The 21,180-nt window shown below is 41.3% G+C and overlaps 1 protein-coding gene across 1 annotated transcript in view; it reads left to right on the top strand.

Moving 5' to 3' along the window:
* The first annotated feature begins 3,562 nt into the window (after nucleotides 1–3,562).
* Nucleotides 3,563–21,180, top strand: part of ccdc65 (coiled-coil domain containing 65) — a 39,316-nt gene continuing 21,698 nt past the window's right edge. The window contains exons 1-4 of the mRNA XM_059955940.1: nucleotides 3,563–3,839; nucleotides 10,127–10,276; nucleotides 18,158–18,325; nucleotides 19,922–20,091. Of these exons, the coding sequence (XP_059811923.1) occupies nucleotides 10,148–10,276; nucleotides 18,158–18,325; nucleotides 19,922–20,091 (467 nt within the window). The 5' untranslated portion in view covers nucleotides 3,563–3,839; nucleotides 10,127–10,147. The remainder of the gene's footprint in view (nucleotides 3,840–10,126; nucleotides 10,277–18,157; nucleotides 18,326–19,921; nucleotides 20,092–21,180) is intronic.

Here is a 21,180-nt window from a genome sequence, read left to right on the forward strand (position 1 = left end):
GAGCATGTTTGACAAACTCTTTTTACAGTATGGGATTCCCAGAAAATATGTAGAAAGTTAAAATCACCTACTATCACAACCTTATGTTTCTTGCAACAGTCTGTGATCTCTCTTAAAATTTGTTCCTCTATCTCCCATGGTCTACTGGGTGGTCTGTAATATAGCCCCATTAAAATGGTCATACCTTTCTTATTTCTCAGTTCCACCCATAACACCTCACTAGATGAGTTATCTAGTCTGTCCTAAGCACTGTTGTAACATTTTCCCTGACTAGTAACGTCAGCCCTCCTCCTTTAATCCCTTCCGGTCTGTCACATCTAAAGCAGGTTCGATATTGTCAATTAAAGTAAAATTGGATAGGTATATGGACAGGAAAGGAATGGAGGGTTATGGGCTGAGTGCGGGCCAGTGGGACTAGGTGAGTGTAAGCGTCAGCATGGACTAGAATGGCTGAGATGGCCTGTTTCCGTGCTGTAATTGTTATATGGTTATATGGAACACTGAAATATTGATCTTCCAGTCCTGCCCCTCCTGCAACCAAATCTTGCTGAAGACCATTTACAAAACATTCAACAATACTTACAGTACAATACTCCTTGCATTGAAATGTACATAACTTACAACATTAATCCCACCATGCTCAACCTTTTGATTCCTGACTTTGTCTGAGGTCTTAACAACATCTGTCTCCACAACCTCTCCAATATCTGTTCTGGCACTTTGGTACCCACTCCCCTGCAACTCTAGTTAAACTCACGAGGATATTAGTCCCTCTTCAGTTCAGGTGCAAACTGTCTCTTCTGTACAGGTCCCACCTTCTCTGGAAGGAAGCCCAATGATCCAAATATATGAAGCCTTCCCTCCTACACAAAATCCTAGCAACATGTTAAACTGTATAATCTTCCTATTCTGACCTCACTAGTATGTGACATGGGTAGCAATCCTGAGATTGCAACCATGGAGATCCTGCCCTTTAACTTAGTACCTAACTCCCTGAACTCACTTTGCAGAACCTCATTACTATTATTGTCATGTCTACTGAGATGCTGTGAAAAGCTTTTGTTTGTGTGCCATGCAGGCAAATCATTCCATACACAAGTACATTAAGGTAGTAAAAAGGAAAACAGAATGCAAAAAATATTACAGTTACAGAGAAAGTGAGGTGCAGGTAATCAAACGAAGCGCAAGGGCCATGACAAGGTAGACTGGAAGATCAGGGAGATGGTGCAGCTCCAGTGAATCTCAAGATTCACAATCCAAGACAATTTAGCTTGATAGTATTGTCAGTGATCCATTCTATCTGTCCAACAATCTCTTTGATCCCCTACCATCAGGCAGGAGGTACTGTGGCATTAGGACAAGGACTGTTAGGGTGGAAAACAGCTTCTTCCCCCAGGTTGTGGGACTACTGAACTCTCTGCCACCACCCAGGTCTTATCACTTATGAAGCACCAGTAGTGTTATACCATTTACTTTTTAAACTAGTGTTGTAAATGCACTTTATGCAAAATGTCAATCTGCTGGAATATATTTTAATTATTTGTTAATTTACTAGTGGCAATAGTTACCTTATGTGTTGTGTGTAAGTTATATGTACTGTGTTGTGCACCCTGGTCTGGAGGAATGTTGTTTTGTTTGGCGATATACATGTGTAGGGTTGAATGACAATAAACTTGAACTTGAACAATGCATTAATTGCCCTAAATATTGTATTCATTTACTCCACCATGTGTCCACAGTGACTGCAGTGTGCGCCATCCACAAAATGAACTGCAGTAACTCACCCAGCACCTCTCAAATCTATGATCTCTATCACCAAGAAGGATAAGGGTTTCAGGTACATGGATACACTACCTCCAAGTCACAGACCATAATGTATTGCCAGTCCTTTATGAAAACAGAGTCATAAACTCTGAGTCCTCTACTCAACAGCAATGTGGGAGCAGCTTCACCAGAAGAACAGCAGTCGTTCAAAAGGTGGCTTACCCACCTCCCCCCTTCTGAAGAAGAACTTAGGGATGGGCAATAAATGCTGGGTTTACCAGTGGTTCCCCATGTCCTGTGGATAAGAGAAACCATCCTGAACAAAATGAAGTTTGCATTCAGAAATCATAAATGTGACATAACTGTCCCAGAACAAATCAATTCAACTGAGCATGACAGGGCATCTCATCCCACACTGAAAAAGCAAAACAAATTTGGTCTCTGAATTGTAGAGTACTGCATTGTACATTATGAGGTCAGAAATGAAGACAGTTTTGTGATATTTTCTGAGGTTCGAGCAGCTAATCAGATTGCTATTGCTTAGAGAAATCTCTGATGTTGCTCTCCAAGGATTGGAGGATTTATTTCAGAACCTGCTCAGTTGATTGCAGGGATAAAATGTACCATAACGCAGGCATTTTCAAAATTGGAATGTTTGCAAAGGTGTGATCTGTTAGCAAGTTGTTAATAATTCTTAACTAGCCTACCATCACCAGTTCCACATTCCTAAAAAATGTATAAAAAATAAAGATGGAAATTTAACAAGGCAGAATAATCACTTCTTAGTGACATTTTAGATGTTACTGGCATAATGCATGAGTTCCATTCCACCTGCAAAATTAAGCAATTTCAATTTTGTTTAATTGAATAAGTCAGGAATTTAAAAAAATAACATACATGAAGAACATCAATCCAATCTCAGTTACCAAAAGTAGTGTGACTACTAGATCTGATTAGCCCAATCATTTTCATTCCAGCTGACTTTCACATGCAGCCAAATTGGAAATGCATCCTGCAGAAAACACAAGACTCCCATCCAAATACTGTAAGTGAGCTCATTAACCTTGTCCAATATGGTGAATACTGTAATCCATATGTATATGTTTCCTGACAGGCATCCAAGGAACATCCAATTAATGGCATTGAACACCAAACTCATAGGTTATTAGGCCCACCTGCATGAAGATTAGTGTCAAGAATATTTCCTGCAGCACAGTTGGTGAGACTATTTATTTTGACTCAAACGTCAATTATTTTCCATTGAAAAAAATCATGATTTTTGCAATCCCCAAGTAATGGAATTGTGCTTAACAGAAGTAGAATTTAGTTTCTTTTGTGCCACAGCATTAATGGCTTTGTAAATTTTAATTGAAACCCTATTGTAACAGCTCCATCTTAGCAGCAATACAGTTTCTGGTGATATTATTTTGCCCAGTATACAATACAAACTTATTAGTCCTGATGAAAGGTCCTGGCCCCAAACCCTGACTGTTCATTCTCCTCCACAGAGGCTGCCTGATTTCCTGAGCTCCTATAGCATTTTGTGTATGTGTTCCAGTATCTGCAGAATCTCTTGTTTTTATTATTTGCTGCTTTATTATCAAACCTGAATAGAAATTAATACAAAATATTTTAATGCCCTTCAGTCTGTGATGAGTTTATTTTCTCATTCTTATTTTACTAATCCAAATAACTTAACTTTTTGAACAAAACATTAAAATGATCTTATCTGGTATTATTTAAAGATATACAGTAGTTTTTCTTTCATCCGACGTGATTCAGGAGTTCATAAACCTAATTAAAATATATGTGTCCTTCCGACCGGAGTGCGTCGCTCTCCGCAAGGGCAGGGTGGTTCTCCATGGAAGACGCTCTTGCCAACACTCCTTGTTGCCCGTTGCTATGTTATTGTTAGGGCGGTTGCTAGATTACCGCACGAGACTGGGGGAGAGAGAAAGAAGGACAAAGCAGGGGCTACGAAAGGAACGAAGGAGGAAAAGAGGCGAAGAAGGGCGGAGGTATCGACCGGCGGCTCCCTATAAAGTACAGGCGACCCCTGGGATCTATCCTACGCAGTAAGGCAGATCTACATTCCTTTAGCACTTTTCACTTCCCTCTCAATATTTCGTAGCGAGCAAGGTGTCTGGATGTTATCCCTTTTGTAACGCTGTGTACACAACAGGAGCCAACTGGTGATGGTGAAACCCTGTCGAGAGATAAACCCTAATCCCAGGGCACTTCTGTTCTCCAATCACCTGGAAACAGTCACAATTTCATTTAAAGGCAACACGAATGAATCTGCAGATGCTGGAAATAAATAAAAACACAAAATGCTGGCAGAACTCAGCATCTATGGGAGGAGGTGAACCGAATGAATAGTCAGAATGAACAGGCCAGGACCCTTCATCAGGATTAATAAGTTTGTATAGTTTGTATACTGGGCAAAATAATACCACCAGAAACTGTATTGCTGCTAAGATGGAGCTGTTACCACAGGGTTTCAATTAAAATTTACAAAGCCGTTAATGCTGTGGCACAAAAGAAACTAAATTCTACTTCTGTTAAATACAACTCCATTACTTGGGGATTGCAAAAATCATGATGTTTTTCAATGGAAAATAATTGACCTTTGAGTCAAAATAAAGTGTCTCACCAACTGTGCTGCAGGAAATATTCTTGACACTAATCTAATCACCTGATGAAGGGTTTTATAGATAATAGACAATAGGTGCAGAAGTAGACCATTCGGCCCTTTGAGCCTGCACCACCATTCTGAGCTCATGGCTGATCATCTACTTCCTGCCTTGTCCCCATATCCCTTGATTCCATATATCCATAAGATACCTATCTAGCTCCTCCTTGAAAGCATCCAGAGAATTGGCCTCCACTACCTTCCGAGGCAGTGCATTCCAGACCCCCACAACTCTCTGGGAGAAGAAGTTTTTCCTTAACTCTGTCCTAAATGACCTACCCCTTATTCTCAAACCATGCCCTCTGGTACTGGACTCTCCCAGCATCTGGAACATATTTCCTGCCTCTATCTTGTCCAATCCCTTAATAATCTTATATGTTGCAATCAGATCCCTTCTCAATCTCCTTAATTCCAGTGTGTACAAGCCCAGTCTCTCTAACCTCTCTGCGTAAGACAGTCCAGACATCCCAGGAATTAACCTCGTGAATCTACGCTGCACTTCCTCTACAGCCAGGATGTCCTTCCTTAACCCTGGAGACCAAAACTGTACAAAACGTCGTCACTACCTCCTCCCATAGATGCTGTCTGGCCTGCTGAGTTCTGCCAGCATTTTGTGTTTTTAACAATTTCACTTAAACTGGTTTTTGAAACTAAAGTTTTTGTTCGTTTTGCACATTGTGATTAGGTTTTCACCTGAGTCAGAACATTTGCTCCAATGTTGCGCCTCCGCTGTTTTTGGTGCTGTTGTTTCAGAACATTGTGGGCATGCTGTGTTGGCGCGGGAATGTGGGGCAGGATACTTGCAGGCTGCCCCTAGCACATTAGGTGTGTTGATTTGTTAGCACAAATGATGCATTTCACTATCTGTTTCGGTGTAACATGTAATAAATAAATCTGAATTTGATAGTGTTGGCTCTGGGATATTTCACGCTCACCTAGGAAGGGAAAGGTAAAATGAGGTGTTGTATGGAGAGGGGCGATAAATCCATACTATTATCATGTAGGCCAGTTATTTGGCATATCTCCCCATATTCTGCAGAGTAATGGGACACATCAGAGATTTCTGAGGATTGTTACACCAACACCAGACCAGACACGTTGACATTATCAGATCAGCAATTGCTTCAGTTGTGGAGTACTGACATCTACAGGAAGATCAGAGACTGGCAGGGTGATCTTAGATGAGATTGCCTAGGTTGGAGAGCCCTGAAGCCCCACTCTTCACTTTGCTGATTAACTGGTGAGAATCATTAGCATCACTAGGTTCTTCACCCTGAAAGGTGTTCAGAAAGAAGGTAACTCTCAGAAAGCAGATTGGAACATAGGGCATTGATCATTACATCCCACCATGTTAATAAAGATTAGCATTATTTGTCACATGTACATTGAAAAATTGAAACACATTGAAATGTGACATTTGATTCAACAATCAACACAGTCCAAGGATTGGGCTGGGGGCAGGCCACAAGTGCGGCCACACTTCCAGCATCAACATAGCATGCCCACAACTTACTATCTCTAACCCTACCTGTACATCTTTGGAATGTGGGAGGAAACCAGAGTACTTGGAGGAAACCCACATGGTCAACGGAGAGAACATACAGACACCTTACAGACAGCAGCAGGAATTGAACCCCAATTGGTGATCATTGCCACTATAAAGCATTGTGCTAACTGCTAATGCTACCATGACACCCTTTACATTATGGTACCGTGCACACAGAATCTGTTCCTTTTGTGGTCAAAAGAAGTTGATGTCAAGGAGGTGTCCTAAGAGGTAGAGAACCAGCAAGCTGGATGAGATGTTCTTGCACTTCTTCCAAAAGGTTCACAGAGAGAGCTTTATAATGAGCAACCCCGAAGAAGAGGATGGTTCAACAATCTCTTCACAGTCAGACATATTAAGGGTGTGGGAATATGAGCTGGACAATACAATTTCAAAGTGACAGACAGTATTGTCTCCCAGAATCTTAGCAGGCAGGAGAGTCTGGACCAACCAGTAACTGAATGAGCTGACAAGTTCCCTTCAGGCAAATAAAGCTCCCAGAAGTGATGGCTTGCTGGCTGAGTTGTTCTTGGCCGTGTGGAGCAGGATTAGTGCAGACCAGATGGAAGTCGACGACAATATGCTTCCAATTGGTATTTCTGATTGTCAGAATCTATGAAGAAATACATCATTACCCACATTAAAAACAAAAAAAAAAGAAGCAAGATAAGCTCAGAAAGTGGTGATCCACCTCACTGCCAACCATGTCAAATCCCTGGATTTGGTGATTCACCTAGATTAAAGGAGAAGGAATATCAAATATCACATGTACAGAATGGATATGCTCCCCAAAATGGGGTTAGGGAAGAGAATCACAATTGGAAAAGACCGCTCAACATCAACATAAATAGCAGAGTCCTCATCAAAGTAAACAAGGTGTTTCCTTATCAAATCTGGAATTAGGCAAGATCTAATGTGTATTGCCAGATTAGTCCCATCAGAAAGCATGTAGGAAGGGTGATCATCTCAGTCTTTCACTTGGATCTATTGTCGATCCACAGAATTATAAGCATATGTCACAGTTTGATTTGTCCTTGGGAGCTGGAGTCAATTATAGTGAAAGTTCTTTGGAGCTGGTACAATCATTCCTTTTTTCCCTTCATCATCAAGTCTAGATACTTGGAGGTGCTAGGAATATGGTTTGGATGAGCTGGGAAATTTACCAAGAAGTGGATAGAGTATAGAGACAAGCTGAAGCAGAAACATGGATTGTCACAACAGTACTTCATTTTGATATGGGAAATAAATGGGTCATCAAGTGCCAAGTGTTCTCAGTATTGCTCTATGTGGTACAGGTGCAGCTTATAGTCCTTATCTGCCCTGTAGAAGTCACTAAGTCACTTTCCATCCTATCTGTAGATCTACAATGACCATAGCACACAATGTACAAATCTCCAAGAAAGTGGTGAAAATTATGTTTAATAAGAGCTTCACCCTGATGTCCACATTTGTGTGTGGGGTGGGTTACCCAAATACCAAAGGTCACTGTGGTGAGTTCTAATGCCCTTGAGTGAAATTTGCAAGCTAATTTTACTTAGATTGGTGTACATGTATCTCCAGTCCCTACTTTGTACATGAATTTTAATGCTTCCAGGACATCTGTGGCTGGGCAGTATTTCCCATTTACCTAGAGAATATATAAAGCAATGTTCTGCTATATATCCAAAGTCTCAAAAACAACAGTAAATTTATCTTTGATAGAATTCTATAACCTTCCCTAGAGCAAGGAAGTCGCAAAAAAAATTCTCTTTCTTTTCAAATCTTTTTATTGGTTTTCGAACAAAACAAAATAACAATAGAAATACAGAGAGATTGGGAATACAGAGTTAATAGAACAGTATATACAAGTAACAACTATTAGTAACACAAATGTGCCAAATCTCCCAAACTCATCCTGTATTTATAATGAAAAGAAAAAACCCCAAATTAAAATATATATATATAAAAGCAACTAACTAACTTGAAAAAAAAACTGAGAAGGAAAAAAAACAACTGGGCTATTATATTACAACAGATATGAACAGTAGTGTCAATAACTCCGCTCCTCTATCCAAATAATTAAAGGTAGTAAAAGAGGTTTGGGAAAGGTCAATTTAGCTCATATGAAAGTGTTGAATAATTGGTTTCCAGGCTTCAAATTTAATTGAAGGGTCAAAAATAACACTTCTGATTTTCTCTAAATTTAAACAAGATATAGCTTGGGAAAACCATTGGAATGTAGTTGGAGGATTAATCTCTTTCCAGTTCAATAAAATGGATCTTCTGGCCATTAATGCAATCATCCGACGAGCCGATGGGGATATTCTCTTTTGGTCATATGTATTTTTCTCACTCTCCATATGCTGCCTGTTCTGCTGAGTACTTTCTGCATTTTCTGCTATCTTTTGGACGAGTTGTTAGAAATTGATATTGACTGATCTGTGTTGCTCCTACTAAGTAAAATGTTTTACAAGAGCAGAAAAGCTGGGAAATTCTATTATTTCTAGGGTGTGGTTGAGTCAGAATGTTAGCTGTAGGGGTTCTGGAATACTCAAAAAGCAGAAGTTTGAGGTTGGGCAAGTCTTAAGCCAAGAGTACATTTCCACAGCCACCAACTGCTTTGGAAACCACAGCTAAATTAATGCTACTTATGTAGTTTAGTTGTGACCAAAGTAACCAATGTTTTAGATTTTAATTATCAAGATTGCCCGTGTTATAAAATGGTGCTTGGAAGAGTTTTTGTTGTTGTTGCTTATTCTAACCGTAAGACCATAAGATATAGGAGCAGAAGTAGGCCATTCAGCCAATCAAGTCTGCTCCGCCATTCAATCATGGGCTGATCCAATTCTTCCACTCATCCTCACTCCCCTGCCTTCACCCCATTCCCTTTAATGCCCTGGCTAATCAAGAACCTATCTATCTCTGTCTAAAATACACCCAATGACTTGGCCTCCACAGCCACTCGTGGCAACAAATTCCACAGATTTATCACCCTCTGACTAGAGTAATTTCTCCGCATCTCAGTTCTAAAAGGACATCCTTCAATACTGAAGTTGTGCCCTCTTGTCCTAGAATCCCCTATCACTGGAAATAACTTTGCCATATCTAATCTGTTCAGGCCTTTCAACATTTGGAATATTTCTATGAGATTCTCCTGAACTGCAGGGAGTACAGTCCAAGAGCTGCCAGACATTCTTCATACAGTAACCATTTCATTCCTGGAATCATTCTCGTGAATCTTCTCTGAACCCTCTCCAGTGTCAGTATATCCTTTTCTAAAATAAGGAGCCCAAAACTGCACACGATACTCCAAGTGTGGTCTCACGAGTGCCCTATAGAGCCTCAACATCATATCCCTGCTCTTATATTCTATACCTCTAGAAATGAATGCCAACATTGCATTTGTCTTCTTCACCAACCTGGAGATTAACCTTTAGGGTATCTTGCACAAGGACTCCCAAATCCCTTTGCATCTCTGCATTTTGAATTCTCTCCCCATCTAAATAATAGTCTGCCTGTTTATTTCTTCCACCAAAGTGCATGACCATACACTTTCCAACATTGTATATCACTTGCCATATCTTTGCCCATTCTCCTAAACATTCAAAGTCTCTCTGTAGGCTCTCTGTGTCCTCAACACTATCTGCTCCTCCACCTATCTTTGTATCATCGGCAAATTTAGCCACAGATCCATTAATACCATAGTCCAAATGATATGTTAAAAAGCAGTAGTCCCAACACCGACCACTGTGGAACTCCACTGGTAATGGGCAGACAGCCAGAATAGGATCCCTTTATTCCCACTTTGTTTTCAGCCGATCAACTAATGCTCCACCCATGCTAGTAACTTCCCTGTAATTCCATGGGCTCTTATCTTGCTAAGCAGCCTCATGTGGGGCACCTTGTCAAAGGCCTTCTGAAAATCCAAGTATACCATGTCTACTACACCTCCTTTGTCTACCCTGCTTGTAATTTCCTCAAAGAATTGCAGTAGGTTTATCAGGCAGGATTTTCCTTTCAGGAAACCATTTATAATTAAGTTGAAATAAAGATCTAGTGCTCTTGATTGTAATATATTGCATTTCTTTGGAGAGCTTTAAATAGATGATCTTTTATTTATGCTTTTGATATTTATGTTTCTTTAGGAATTTTGAAACTAACTCATCATGTCTAAGCAAAAAAAAAAATTAGACTTGATGACTGAGGAGGAACGTCTGCTATACCTGCAGCAGAAAATGCTGGATGAAGAAGAGGTGCAAAGGAGGAAAGAGGAGATGTTAAGTCAATTCTTGAAGGTACATCCTGGATACAAATTTTAAGTGTTTTTGTAAAGTGCGGCTGAGCAATTTTTGTGAGCCTTAATTTGTTAAGAAATGGGAGGTAAGACTGTTTACCTTGTGAATCTGAAATGTGTCACAGACTGTGCTCTTTTGTCAATTGGTTAGTTAATAAGACTGTTCTATAAATTTTTATTTGTTTACTGGAAACTAAGTGCCACAGGCAAAGCCAACATTTGTAACTCATCCCAAATCAGCCCTTGAGAAAGCACTGGTGAGTCAAGTTCTTGAACCACTGCAGTGCTTCTAGTGGAGATGCTACCACAGGTGTGCTGGAGGGTTTAGAGTCAGCGATGTGGATATATTTCCAAGTCAGGATGTTACATAATTTTGAGAACCTGTCGGTGATGGTGTTCCCCTGCACCTGCTGCTCTTGGTGGTAGAGGTGAAGGTTTAGGAAATGCCATTGCAGTAAACTGGTTGAGAAATTTGCATTTGGTAGATGGTACATACTGCAACTACTGTACACTGGTGGTGGAGAGAATGCATACTCGGGGCTGGATGGGCTATCGATCAAATGGGCTGCTTTGTCCTGGATAGCGTCAAGCTTCTTGAGCACATGAGAGCTGTATTGATTCAGTAACCATTCCATCAAGCTACAGGTAAAGATGGTTGGTATCTGATACTCTTGATCTCCTTGGTAACTTTCAATTCCTGGGTCTTGACGGCCTCATTTTTACCATTCATTTTCAGTTGCTATACGCTTCTAACCTTCAAAAAGGAGCCCTTAAATCTGTTCACTTTTTTTCTGGACAAAAGAACCAACCAATCCCCCTCCACCACCACCCTCATCTGACTGGCAAAACTGATTCTCACCCTGAAGAAATTTTTCTTCAGCTCCCACTTTTTCCAGACTCGAGGGGTAGCCATGGGCATCCTCCTCCTTCAAAGAACGGGGTTTCCCTCTCTCCACTATTGATGCTGCCCTCACCCACATCTCCTCCATTTCCTACACATCCATTTCCTACCACATCTTCACCCTGATAGAGTTCCTTTTGTCCTTACCTACCACCCCATAAACCTCTGTCCAACAATCATCCTCTGCAACTTCCACCATCTCCAAAGGAATCCTACCAGTAAACATATCTTTACCTCCCCCTTTCTCTGCTTTCCACAAAGTTCGCTCCCTCTGTGAGCCCCTTGTCCATTTGTCCCATCGCACTAATCTTCCTCACGGCACTTAACCCTGTAAGCGGCCAAAGTGCAACACCTGACCATTCACCTCCTCCCTCACCAACTTTCAGGACACAAAACAGTCCTTCCGGGTATGGTAACACTTCACCTGTAAATCTGCTGAGGTCATCTACTGTGCCTGGTGCTCCCAGTGCAACCTCTACATTGGTGAGACCCGTTGTAAATTGAGGGACCACTTTGTCAAGCACCTCTGCTCCATCTGCCAAAACCAGTACTTTCTAGTGGTCAAATGTTTTAATTCTGGTTCCCATTCCTGTTCCGACATGTCAGTATATGGCTTTCCCTTGTGCCCAGATGAGCCCATTCTTAGGGTGGAGGAGCAACAGCTTATATTCCATCTGGGTAGCCTCCAACCTGATGGCATGATTATTGATTTCTCCTTCCCGTAAAAAAAAATTCTGTCCCCCTCCTTCTTCTATTTCCCATTCTGGTCTCTTACCTTTTCTCACCTGCGCATCACCTCCCCTGGTTGTCTCCTCTTTTGTTTTCTCCTATGATCCGCCCTTCTCTCCTATCAGATTCCGTCATCTCCACTCATTTATCTTCCCTACCCACTTGGCTTCACCTGTCAGCTTCTAGTTATCCTTCTTCCCCTCCCCTCATTTTTTATTCTGGCACCCTCCCACTTTTTTTCCTGCCCTGAAGAAGGGCCTCGGCCCGAAATGTTTGCTGTTTATTTCCATGGATGCTGCCTGGCCTGCTGAGTTCCTCCAGCATTTTGTGTGTGTTGCTCTGAAATCTCTCTTATTGGAGAATGGTCATTGTCTAGTAATTTTGTGGTCCAGCTGTTATATGCCACATATAAGCCCATGCCTGAATGTTACCGAGGTCTTGCTGCAAACAGGCGTGGCCTTCATTTGCTGAGGAGTTGTGAATGGAATTGAACACTGTGCAATAATCAGTGAACATCCCACTTTTAACCTTATGATGGGGAAAAAGGCATTGGGGAAAAAAAAGTGGAAGATAGTTAGGCCTAGGATTCTTCCCTGAGGAACTCCTGCAGTAATGTTCTGGGATGATGAACCATTTTTCTTTATGAAAGGTACGACTCCAACCACTGGAATATTTCCCCTTTACGTCCGTTGACCTCAGTTGTGCTGGGGCTCCTTGATGCCACACTGAGTCAAATGTTTCCTTGATGTCAAGGGCAATCTCTCTCTTCTAGAATTTAGTTCATTGACTTTGTTTCGACCAAGGGCGTGATGAGGTCTGGAGTGGAGTGGTCATAGTGAAACTCTGGGCTTCGGTGAGCATCATGTTATTGATGAGTAATTTCACTTGTCCAGCTGAACACCTCCATAGTTACTTTCACACCTGCAACTGAACTCCACTACTAGTATAACCATACTAGAAATTTCACACCCACAACTGAACTCCCCCATTATTAAAATCACATTGGTAATTTCACAGTCTCAACTGAACTCCACCATGTACTGGAGGTTGTCAAGGCACATATACTCTATATGTTTAACTAAAATACAGTAACCCTACAAGAGGACCACAACCTTGGTGTAGGTTTTGGAGGCTTTTCATGCCTTAAAGACCTGGAGAGCTGTGTTGGCTGGAGTCAGTGCCTTGTGTTTTGACTCTTGGTAGGATCACCTATGCCAAACAGGTCAAAGGGTAGAAGCCAGACTAAGTCCGCTGGTCCTCCAGGTTGGGGGGTTCAACTCAGGGCTAGTAACTGCTTGAAAAAATTGTTAGAGAAACAGCAATGAAGAATCTTATATTGGTGTGTGATGGTATTCCTAAGTCTCTATCCGGGATTTGCATGACTGACAGTAGTGTAAACCAAGAGGAAGCTACAGACATGATGAAGACCACCAAGATCAAGACCAAAATTGTTTTTTTGGAATGTAAAAACCATGTGCAAAGCTGGCAAGCTAACACAAATAATTAAAAATACATTGTCACACCCTACATATACTGGGTGTCAGTGAAAGCAGGTGGACAGGGTCTGGCAGACTAAAAGCTACAACTAGTGAAACAGTTTTATACTCAGGAAGGGAAGGTGATCATCAACATGATGGTGTAGTTGTCATTTTGAAGAAAGGAATTGAGAAGTGCTTGCTGGAATGGAAACTAATCAACTGCAGGCTGATGAGAGTCAGGCTGAAAGGGAAGCAGTGAACAGGAGTGTGATCCAATGCTGTGCTCCAACTAATGGTTGACATTGAAGAAAATGAGGTTTTCTACAAACAGCTGCAATCAGAGGTAGAGTTAACACCACACCATGACATAATCATCTTCATGGGAGATCTAAATGCCAAAGTGGGAAATAACAACTCACATTTCAATAGGGTCATGGGCATGCATGGATGTGGAACGATGAGTAACAATGGTGAAAGTGGTGGAATTCTGTGCCGTGGACAATCTGGTTATAGGAGGAACCCTCTTCCCACACTATAAAATCCACAAACTGGCAAGGTGCTCACCCAGTGGATGTGACAAGAACTAGACTGACCACTTAATGATCAATAGTACGTGGAGACGATCCTTGCAGGATGTAAAGGTGAAGAGAGGAGCTGATACAGGAAGTGATCACCACCTTGTTGTAGGAGTGATGAAACTCAAGCTGAGAAGCACTGGGAGAAGAACACGTGTACAAAGACATTTTGATGTTGAAAAGCTCAAGGACACCAGTGTGAGATCTGATCCTAGGCCTTGCAAAACCTTGACGGGGATGTGTCAGCAGAAAAGATCGACACAATGTGGAAATGGATTGCCTCAATCTTCAAGGAGAGCAGTGAGGCTTGTCTAGGCTACAGAGCAGGAAAGAAGAACAAAGAACAGATACAGCAGAAAACATGGACAGCCTTAGAAGAAATACAGAAAATTAAAAAGAAAGTGTTAGATGCAAAGTCAACACGAATTAAGGAGAAACTTCAACTAGCATATACTGAAGCTAACAAGAAGGTGAAGAGGCTTGCAAGAAAGGATGAGAAAGCTACATGGCAGACCTTGCAGAGGAGGCTGAAGTAGCAGCCAATTGGGATGATCAGGGAAATATATGCAAGATTTCAAAATTGGTATGCGGAAAGTTGCAGGGCAGAACCAGTGGTCCTGTGAGAGATAACAGTCTGCTTTTGATAACTGAGAAAGAGTAAGAAGTACATTGGACAGAGTATTCCAGACAATTACTGAATAGACCACCAGCAGGTGAAGAGCCTGACATACAAGAGGCAACAGAGGACCTTGATGTCAACACAGATCCACCAAAGAAAGAAGAGATTGTTGCTGTGATTAAATCACTAATGAACAGCAAAGCTCCAGGACATGACAATTTAAATGCCGAACTGTTCAAAGCTGAACTAAAAGTTGCAGCAGCCATCCTGCAACCACTTTTACTATATTCTGGGAACAGGGACAAATACCCAAGGACTGGACAAATGGAGTCATTGTTAGGATCCCCAAGAAAGGAGCACTAAGTAATTGCAACAACTGGCGTGGCATCATACTCTTGTGAGTTGCCAGCAAGATCCTCGCCAGTGTCATTGTCCAACAGATTACAGATGCTGTTGATATGTGCTTGAAGAAAGAGCAAACTGGCTTCAGGAGAAACAGAGGCTGTTTCAACCAGGTCTTTGTGCTGCATAACATCATAGAACAAATGTACAGAGTGGCAGAAACAACTATGTGAATTTCGTGGACTTTGAAAAGGCTTTTGATAGCATCCACAGGGAGAGCCTCTGGCCAATTCTCAGATCATGGGGATCCCTGCCAAAATCGTCCAGAGTTTCTGTGTAAGCTTTGCATGCACAGTTGGGGACTACAATTTGAACTTTGAAGTCAAGACAAGAGTCAGGCAAGGATGTGTGATGTTGGTGATCTTATTTAACCTGGTGACTGACTGGGTTATGAGGCGAACAATAAAAGATAAGCAGAGAGGCACTAGGTGAACTCTATTCTCTACTTTAGGAGATCTTGACTTTGTGGATGAACTCACATTACTATCACGTACATACCAGCGCACAAGAGAAAGCTAAATGTCTATGTACCTTTGGAGGACAGGCTGGACTCAGAGTCAGAGAGAGAAAGACTCCGACCATGACCCTCAATGTAGAGTCTCCTCCTCCCGTCAAGGCACATGATGTCAACTTACCCAGCCCTGGCAGACTCACCCTAACTGGGCAGCATCATTCAGCAGGACGCTGGGACCAAGGACAGCATCCAGTGCAGACCCAGCAAAGCTAGAAACTTCTTCAGATTAATGAGCAACATATGGGGATCAACCAAGTACAGTGTTCACAGCAAGGTGAAGCTGTACCAGAGCTGTGTTCTGTCCACACTCTTGTACGGGTCAGAATGCTGGTGCATGACAGGGAATGACCTTGTCAAGCTGTTGTCTTTCCACACCATGAGCCTCCAGAAGATCCTCCAGTGTCATCAAGAGGGCATGGCCTCAATCATCATGAGGAAACATTGTTTATAGACTGGGCACTTGATGAGAAGAGAGGTCAACTTCATCATCAAGACAGAACTTCATTGAATCCCTGAAGGGTGGAGGAAATGCAGGAGACCAAAGAAAACTTGGCATTGTAATGGAGAGGCAGAAGTGAGGACTCCTGAACTACACCCGGGGCACAATAGAGAAGATGGTCAATGATAGAGATGGAGGACTTTCATTGCTGTCCTAAAATCCAGCAGTGTAACAGGCAGTAACTAAAATACAGTAACAAATATTCTCTGTTTAATTTGTGGGCATGCCATTAATTACCTTCAGATATTGAGCACTATGGGAAAATGATCCACTGAATGTTGAGGATGAGGACATCGGGAAGCCTTTGTTTTGATTCTAGCAGTGAAGAGAATGATTGATATTAAAAATACAGAAAATTACATGCATACTGTTCAGGGCCTTGTTAACCACAACATGAATGAAAGATGTATTTGTGATCCAGGTGAAGGAGGTAGCATTGTCAGAACAAATCAAATGGAGACTAAGAAACTAGAGAATAGAATAGAATCTTCAAAGGAATTGAATTTGGAGGCAGAATTATCAACATAACTTTAGGAATCAGTGGCTTAGAGTGGATTTGGGTCACTGGCCTACTCTGAGAGATGGAGGTGGAGGCAACAAGATCATTGAGAATTGGAGATGGACCAGGTGAAGATGAAGGGATAGTCAAAGTATATATAATCCAGATCCTTTTGATTTTTTTTACAAAATTGGTTGCTGTTCATATTTGGGTATTATTATTTTCTAAAATGTTTACAAATGTAGTTTAATTGCTATCCTGTGATCCAATAGTGTGTCACAGTATTTTTGAAAACCATATCTTCCTGTACATATTATATGAGAGAAAGAGTTTTTTTGTTGAAGTTTGTAAAGCTATCTTGACTGATATTGTGGTCACTTACACCTTTATAATCTGTCATCTATTTGTGGCCTGCTTCTGGGGAAAAAAACTTGTTTTGCAGGCTTGACCACACAATGCTCTCTATCTCTGAATCCCATGCAGTAATGGAAATGTCAAGCCACAGGAAACAATATGATAATGAGCAAAGACAGCAATTTAGATTGCAAACGTGTTTTGCAGCTAAACACTTGGCAAGCTGTCAAAAGTTCTGCATAAAACAGTGGCTATCGCGAGAATTAAGTGTGACTTAAGAGATCTGGGACTGAGTCTCTGTCATTTCCATTACCATGTACATACAATAATATATTCCGTGTGCTTTCTGTATATAGGGAGGAAGGTAGCAGACTTATTTTTTGTTTTAAATTATCAACTTGCAGGTAAGGAGTGGGTAGTGTGTGGCGCATCTTCTCCCAACTCATTTCTTTTGCATGTGACTTGCTTGTCAGGAGCAACAAATACTTCAAGTGACAAATAGCAAGCAGTGAGTTTAAGGAATGGTCCCTTTGGATAGTCAAAGCCAACTTATTGCCTGGAACTTTTAGTCAACGGCACTTCCCACCAGACCTCAAACGAAGTTCCAACGGATATAATGACGGTACAAATTTCTCTTCTTCAGGCTTAGTTTAAAAGGGACTATTGTGTCCTGAAGTTATGTTGAAATCAAGATGACAGAACAGCCAATCAAATCGAAGGTTTTTCACTGTTTAATTCAGAAGGCAAAATCAACATTAAAAGAAATTAACTTCTGAAATATGGTTTACTAAATGAAAACTGGTTGACACTCATGAAATATCAACTTCTACTTTAATCATAAATAAATATAATTTTAAAAGTTCTTAATATTTCGGAAAAAATCTGTGAGAGATTAGTAAATCAAATCCGTAAAGATTGTATGTAAAGTTAGATAATTTACTAAGCATTAAAAAGTCATAGGCCTCTGGCAATAAGGAGTTAAGATTTTCATGATGTTCTACATTGGGACTAGTTTGTAAATACCTGTAATTTATGACATTTCAAGAAACTCCATTGATTACAACGGAGAAGGTTACAAACTGCTTGTGGGGGAAGCCTTATCACTGACAGCATCTTTAAGATTCGCTTTTGAACAGCACAGACACAGAAATTCTTGAATTGCTGCCAGTTTCACAGAGAAGTGATGGAAACATTGATAGTTTTACCAGTGGATGATGCAGGCTACTAGCCGCCAGATTTACAGCAACCTGTTATTTACATACTGTTATATTCTGGTGTAACTTACCGTGTTCTTTCTATTTGTATCATGCAGGACAAACTGTCTAAAGAACAACACAACACCCGTATCAACGTCTTAAAGCTAACTGAGAAATGGCGCACTGTGATGCGAGAAGCTAAAGCTGCAGATTTACGCAAGGACATTGAGATCTTGACTCAAACCTTTGGAAGAATTATAGATCGGAAAGATGGCATCATCAGGGTGAGAGCTGAAATTACCATTGCCCCTAACTAAACCTATTGTGAGTTTCAACTCTTTTTTTGAATAAGGAGAGAAAGTAGAACAAGCACAACACAGAATCATAGAACTGCAATGGGCCCTTTCAGCTCACCTTATCCATGCTGACTATGATGCCTATCTGTACTAATCCTATGTGCCTGCATTCCTCTATGCTTTCCTGTCAAGGTGTCTGTCCAGATACCTTTTTAATGTAATTGTATCTGCCTCCACCACTGCCTTTGGCAGCTCATTCCAGATAATCATTACCCTCTGTGTGAAAACGTTACCCCGCAGAGTCCTTTAAATTTCTCTCCACTCACGTTCCCTCTCGTTCTAGACTCCACTGCCCTGGATAAATGACTGTTATCTGTCATATCCATGCCCTTCATTAACTTAATAAACCTTTATAAAGTCACCCTTCAGCCTCCTCAGTTCCAGTGAGAATCTCTCCTTATAACTACAACCCTCCATTCCAGGCAACATCTTAGTGAATCTCTTCTGTACTCTGTATTGCTACCACATCCTTCCTGGAGTGTTGGAACCAGAACTGTGCACGATATTCCAAATGTTGTCTAACCAATCTCCCAACTCTACTAATCGTAATCTTGACTATGAAGGCAAGTGTGCTGAAAGCATTTTTCACTCTGCTATCCATCTGTATCTTTGCTTTCAATGTGCTAAGAATTTGCATCGCCAAGTCCCTCTGTACATCAACATTCCTAAGGTTCCTGGCATTTCAGAATGCGACTACTCAAAGTGCATTACCTCACTTGTCCAGATTAAATTCCATCTGCTAACGATCCACCTAACTTTACAGTTAATCTCTGTCCTGCTGTATTCTTAGATTATGTTCTTTACACATAACAACGTCACTAATTTTTGTGTCATTTGCAAATTTACTAATCATTTTGCATACTTTCCTCCCTCATTAATTAGACTGCTGGCTGGCAAGTGCATAAACAAACACAAATCTTTGCACTTCCTATTGGATGCAGTGAGTCACAGGAACAATCCAATGTCTCAGGTTCGTTTTTGGTCAACAGTTAGAGTTCAAAAGCAGAGGGGATTATTAAATGCAGGCATGTAGTCAGGAAAGATCAGTTAGTAGTAAGAGACATAGACAGACAGTGAAAGTAGGCAGAAAGTCAGAGTTTTTTTTGAGGAAGTAGCCTTTTGGCTAAAATTTCAGTCTGATGATTACTACGAAATCCTCCCTATAATAACATAAGTGAAATAGCTAGTATTTTAATTATTTTTCTTTTACAGAACATAGAACTATAACACACCCACCCCAAGAGATTTAACAATTCACTTCATACTTTTTTTTGAGGAAGTTCCGTATATACTACATATATACTACTATATATACTAATGCTACAACTGAAACTCTGGATCAGAAACCCTCGACCTGTATTTCAGCTTCCTGTAAGTCCCATATTGCAGTAAAATGTTTCAGGCAGTATGGGGCAGTAGAACACCAGACTACCAAACCAGAGAGAATGGTGTTGAATGAGCAAGTTTAACGTACTAAAGCCATCAGTAGATCCACTAATATATTTTAAATTACTCTTTATCCAGGCTTTAACAAAGGATTTGGAAGAGGCAGAACAGCAATATATAACAGCCATGCGTAACCATGTTCAGAATGTAGATAAGTTGATGGATTTGCAGCGGAGTAGACTGGTCGTACTCGAGGACGAATTTGAGGCAGAGTTGGAGTTACTAAAAGAAGAACTTGATGTTGAGAGGTCAGTCTCCAATTTGAGCATTTATTGAAAGTAAGCTTAGGATGCAAACAAAATTGTGTTATATTCTTTCACGAGATGTAGACTTCACTGTCAAATACAACATTTAATGAACTAGTAGGCAGCTGTTGATCCCAGGGGATCATGGGTTTGCGCCTCTGGTGGACTATGGTGCAAGCCTGGGTGGGAAGATCTGAAAAACCAGCTGTTGCCCATGCAGCAGGTTTCCCTCTCCACATCACTGATGTAGTAAGGGAAGGGCAAGTGCTGATACAGCTTGGCACCAGTGTTGTTGCAGAGGTTGCCAGAGTGAAGTTTAAACAACATCAAACTTGCTTAGGGAGCCCGGCTCTCGATTTGTTCCTTGGGGTTTACCCCTGAAGCCTTTCCCATGGGTGGGTATGGCTGCAAGGCAGCAGAGGTTTAAAACCAAGGCTGTTGTGCCCCACCTGCCTGTAGCAACTGGTTTTGAGGCGCCAGTGGTCCACCTTTGCCCTATCTCTTGTCAGTAGAAACAGTCTTGCTGGGCCTAGTAGTTAAGCCACATGAGAAGTTGTCAGAGGGTGCTAGAGCCGCACGCCATTTGGAGCATTTAATAGGTAGTGGGAGCTTATCTCCACTACCACTCCAGCCTTGACAACTGATGCACCGTCAATAACTCACTCTGAGACGTAAAGGCGAGATATCGGCTCTTATTGACTGGAAGAAGGAACAAGCAGTGAGTGACCACCATACTACATCCTGGAGACTGAGAGGATGTTCAGGCCTTTATACAGGGGTCTGTGAGAGGAGCCACAGGAGCAGTCAGCAGGGGGCGTGTCCAGACAGGTATATGTAGTTCACCACAACAATATTAGGATCTAGTTGGCTTAATAGGCCATTTCATAGTACAGTTAAGAGTCAGTATCACAGAGGATCTACCCTGGATGGAGGCACTGATGCAATTATGAAGAAGGCATGATAGTGTCTCTACTTCATTAAAAGTTTGAGGAGATTTGGCATGTCATCAAAAACACTTGGAAATTTCTCCAGGTGTATGACTGGTTGCATTACTGCCTGTTATGGAAAAAGCTGTGGAGGGTTTCTAATTTA

The sequence above is a fragment of the Hypanus sabinus genome, chromosome X1 (genome assembly GCF_030144855.1).
Source record: "Hypanus sabinus isolate sHypSab1 chromosome X1, sHypSab1.hap1, whole genome shotgun sequence".
NCBI classification, from domain to species: Eukaryota; Metazoa; Chordata; class Chondrichthyes; order Myliobatiformes; family Dasyatidae; genus Hypanus; species Hypanus sabinus.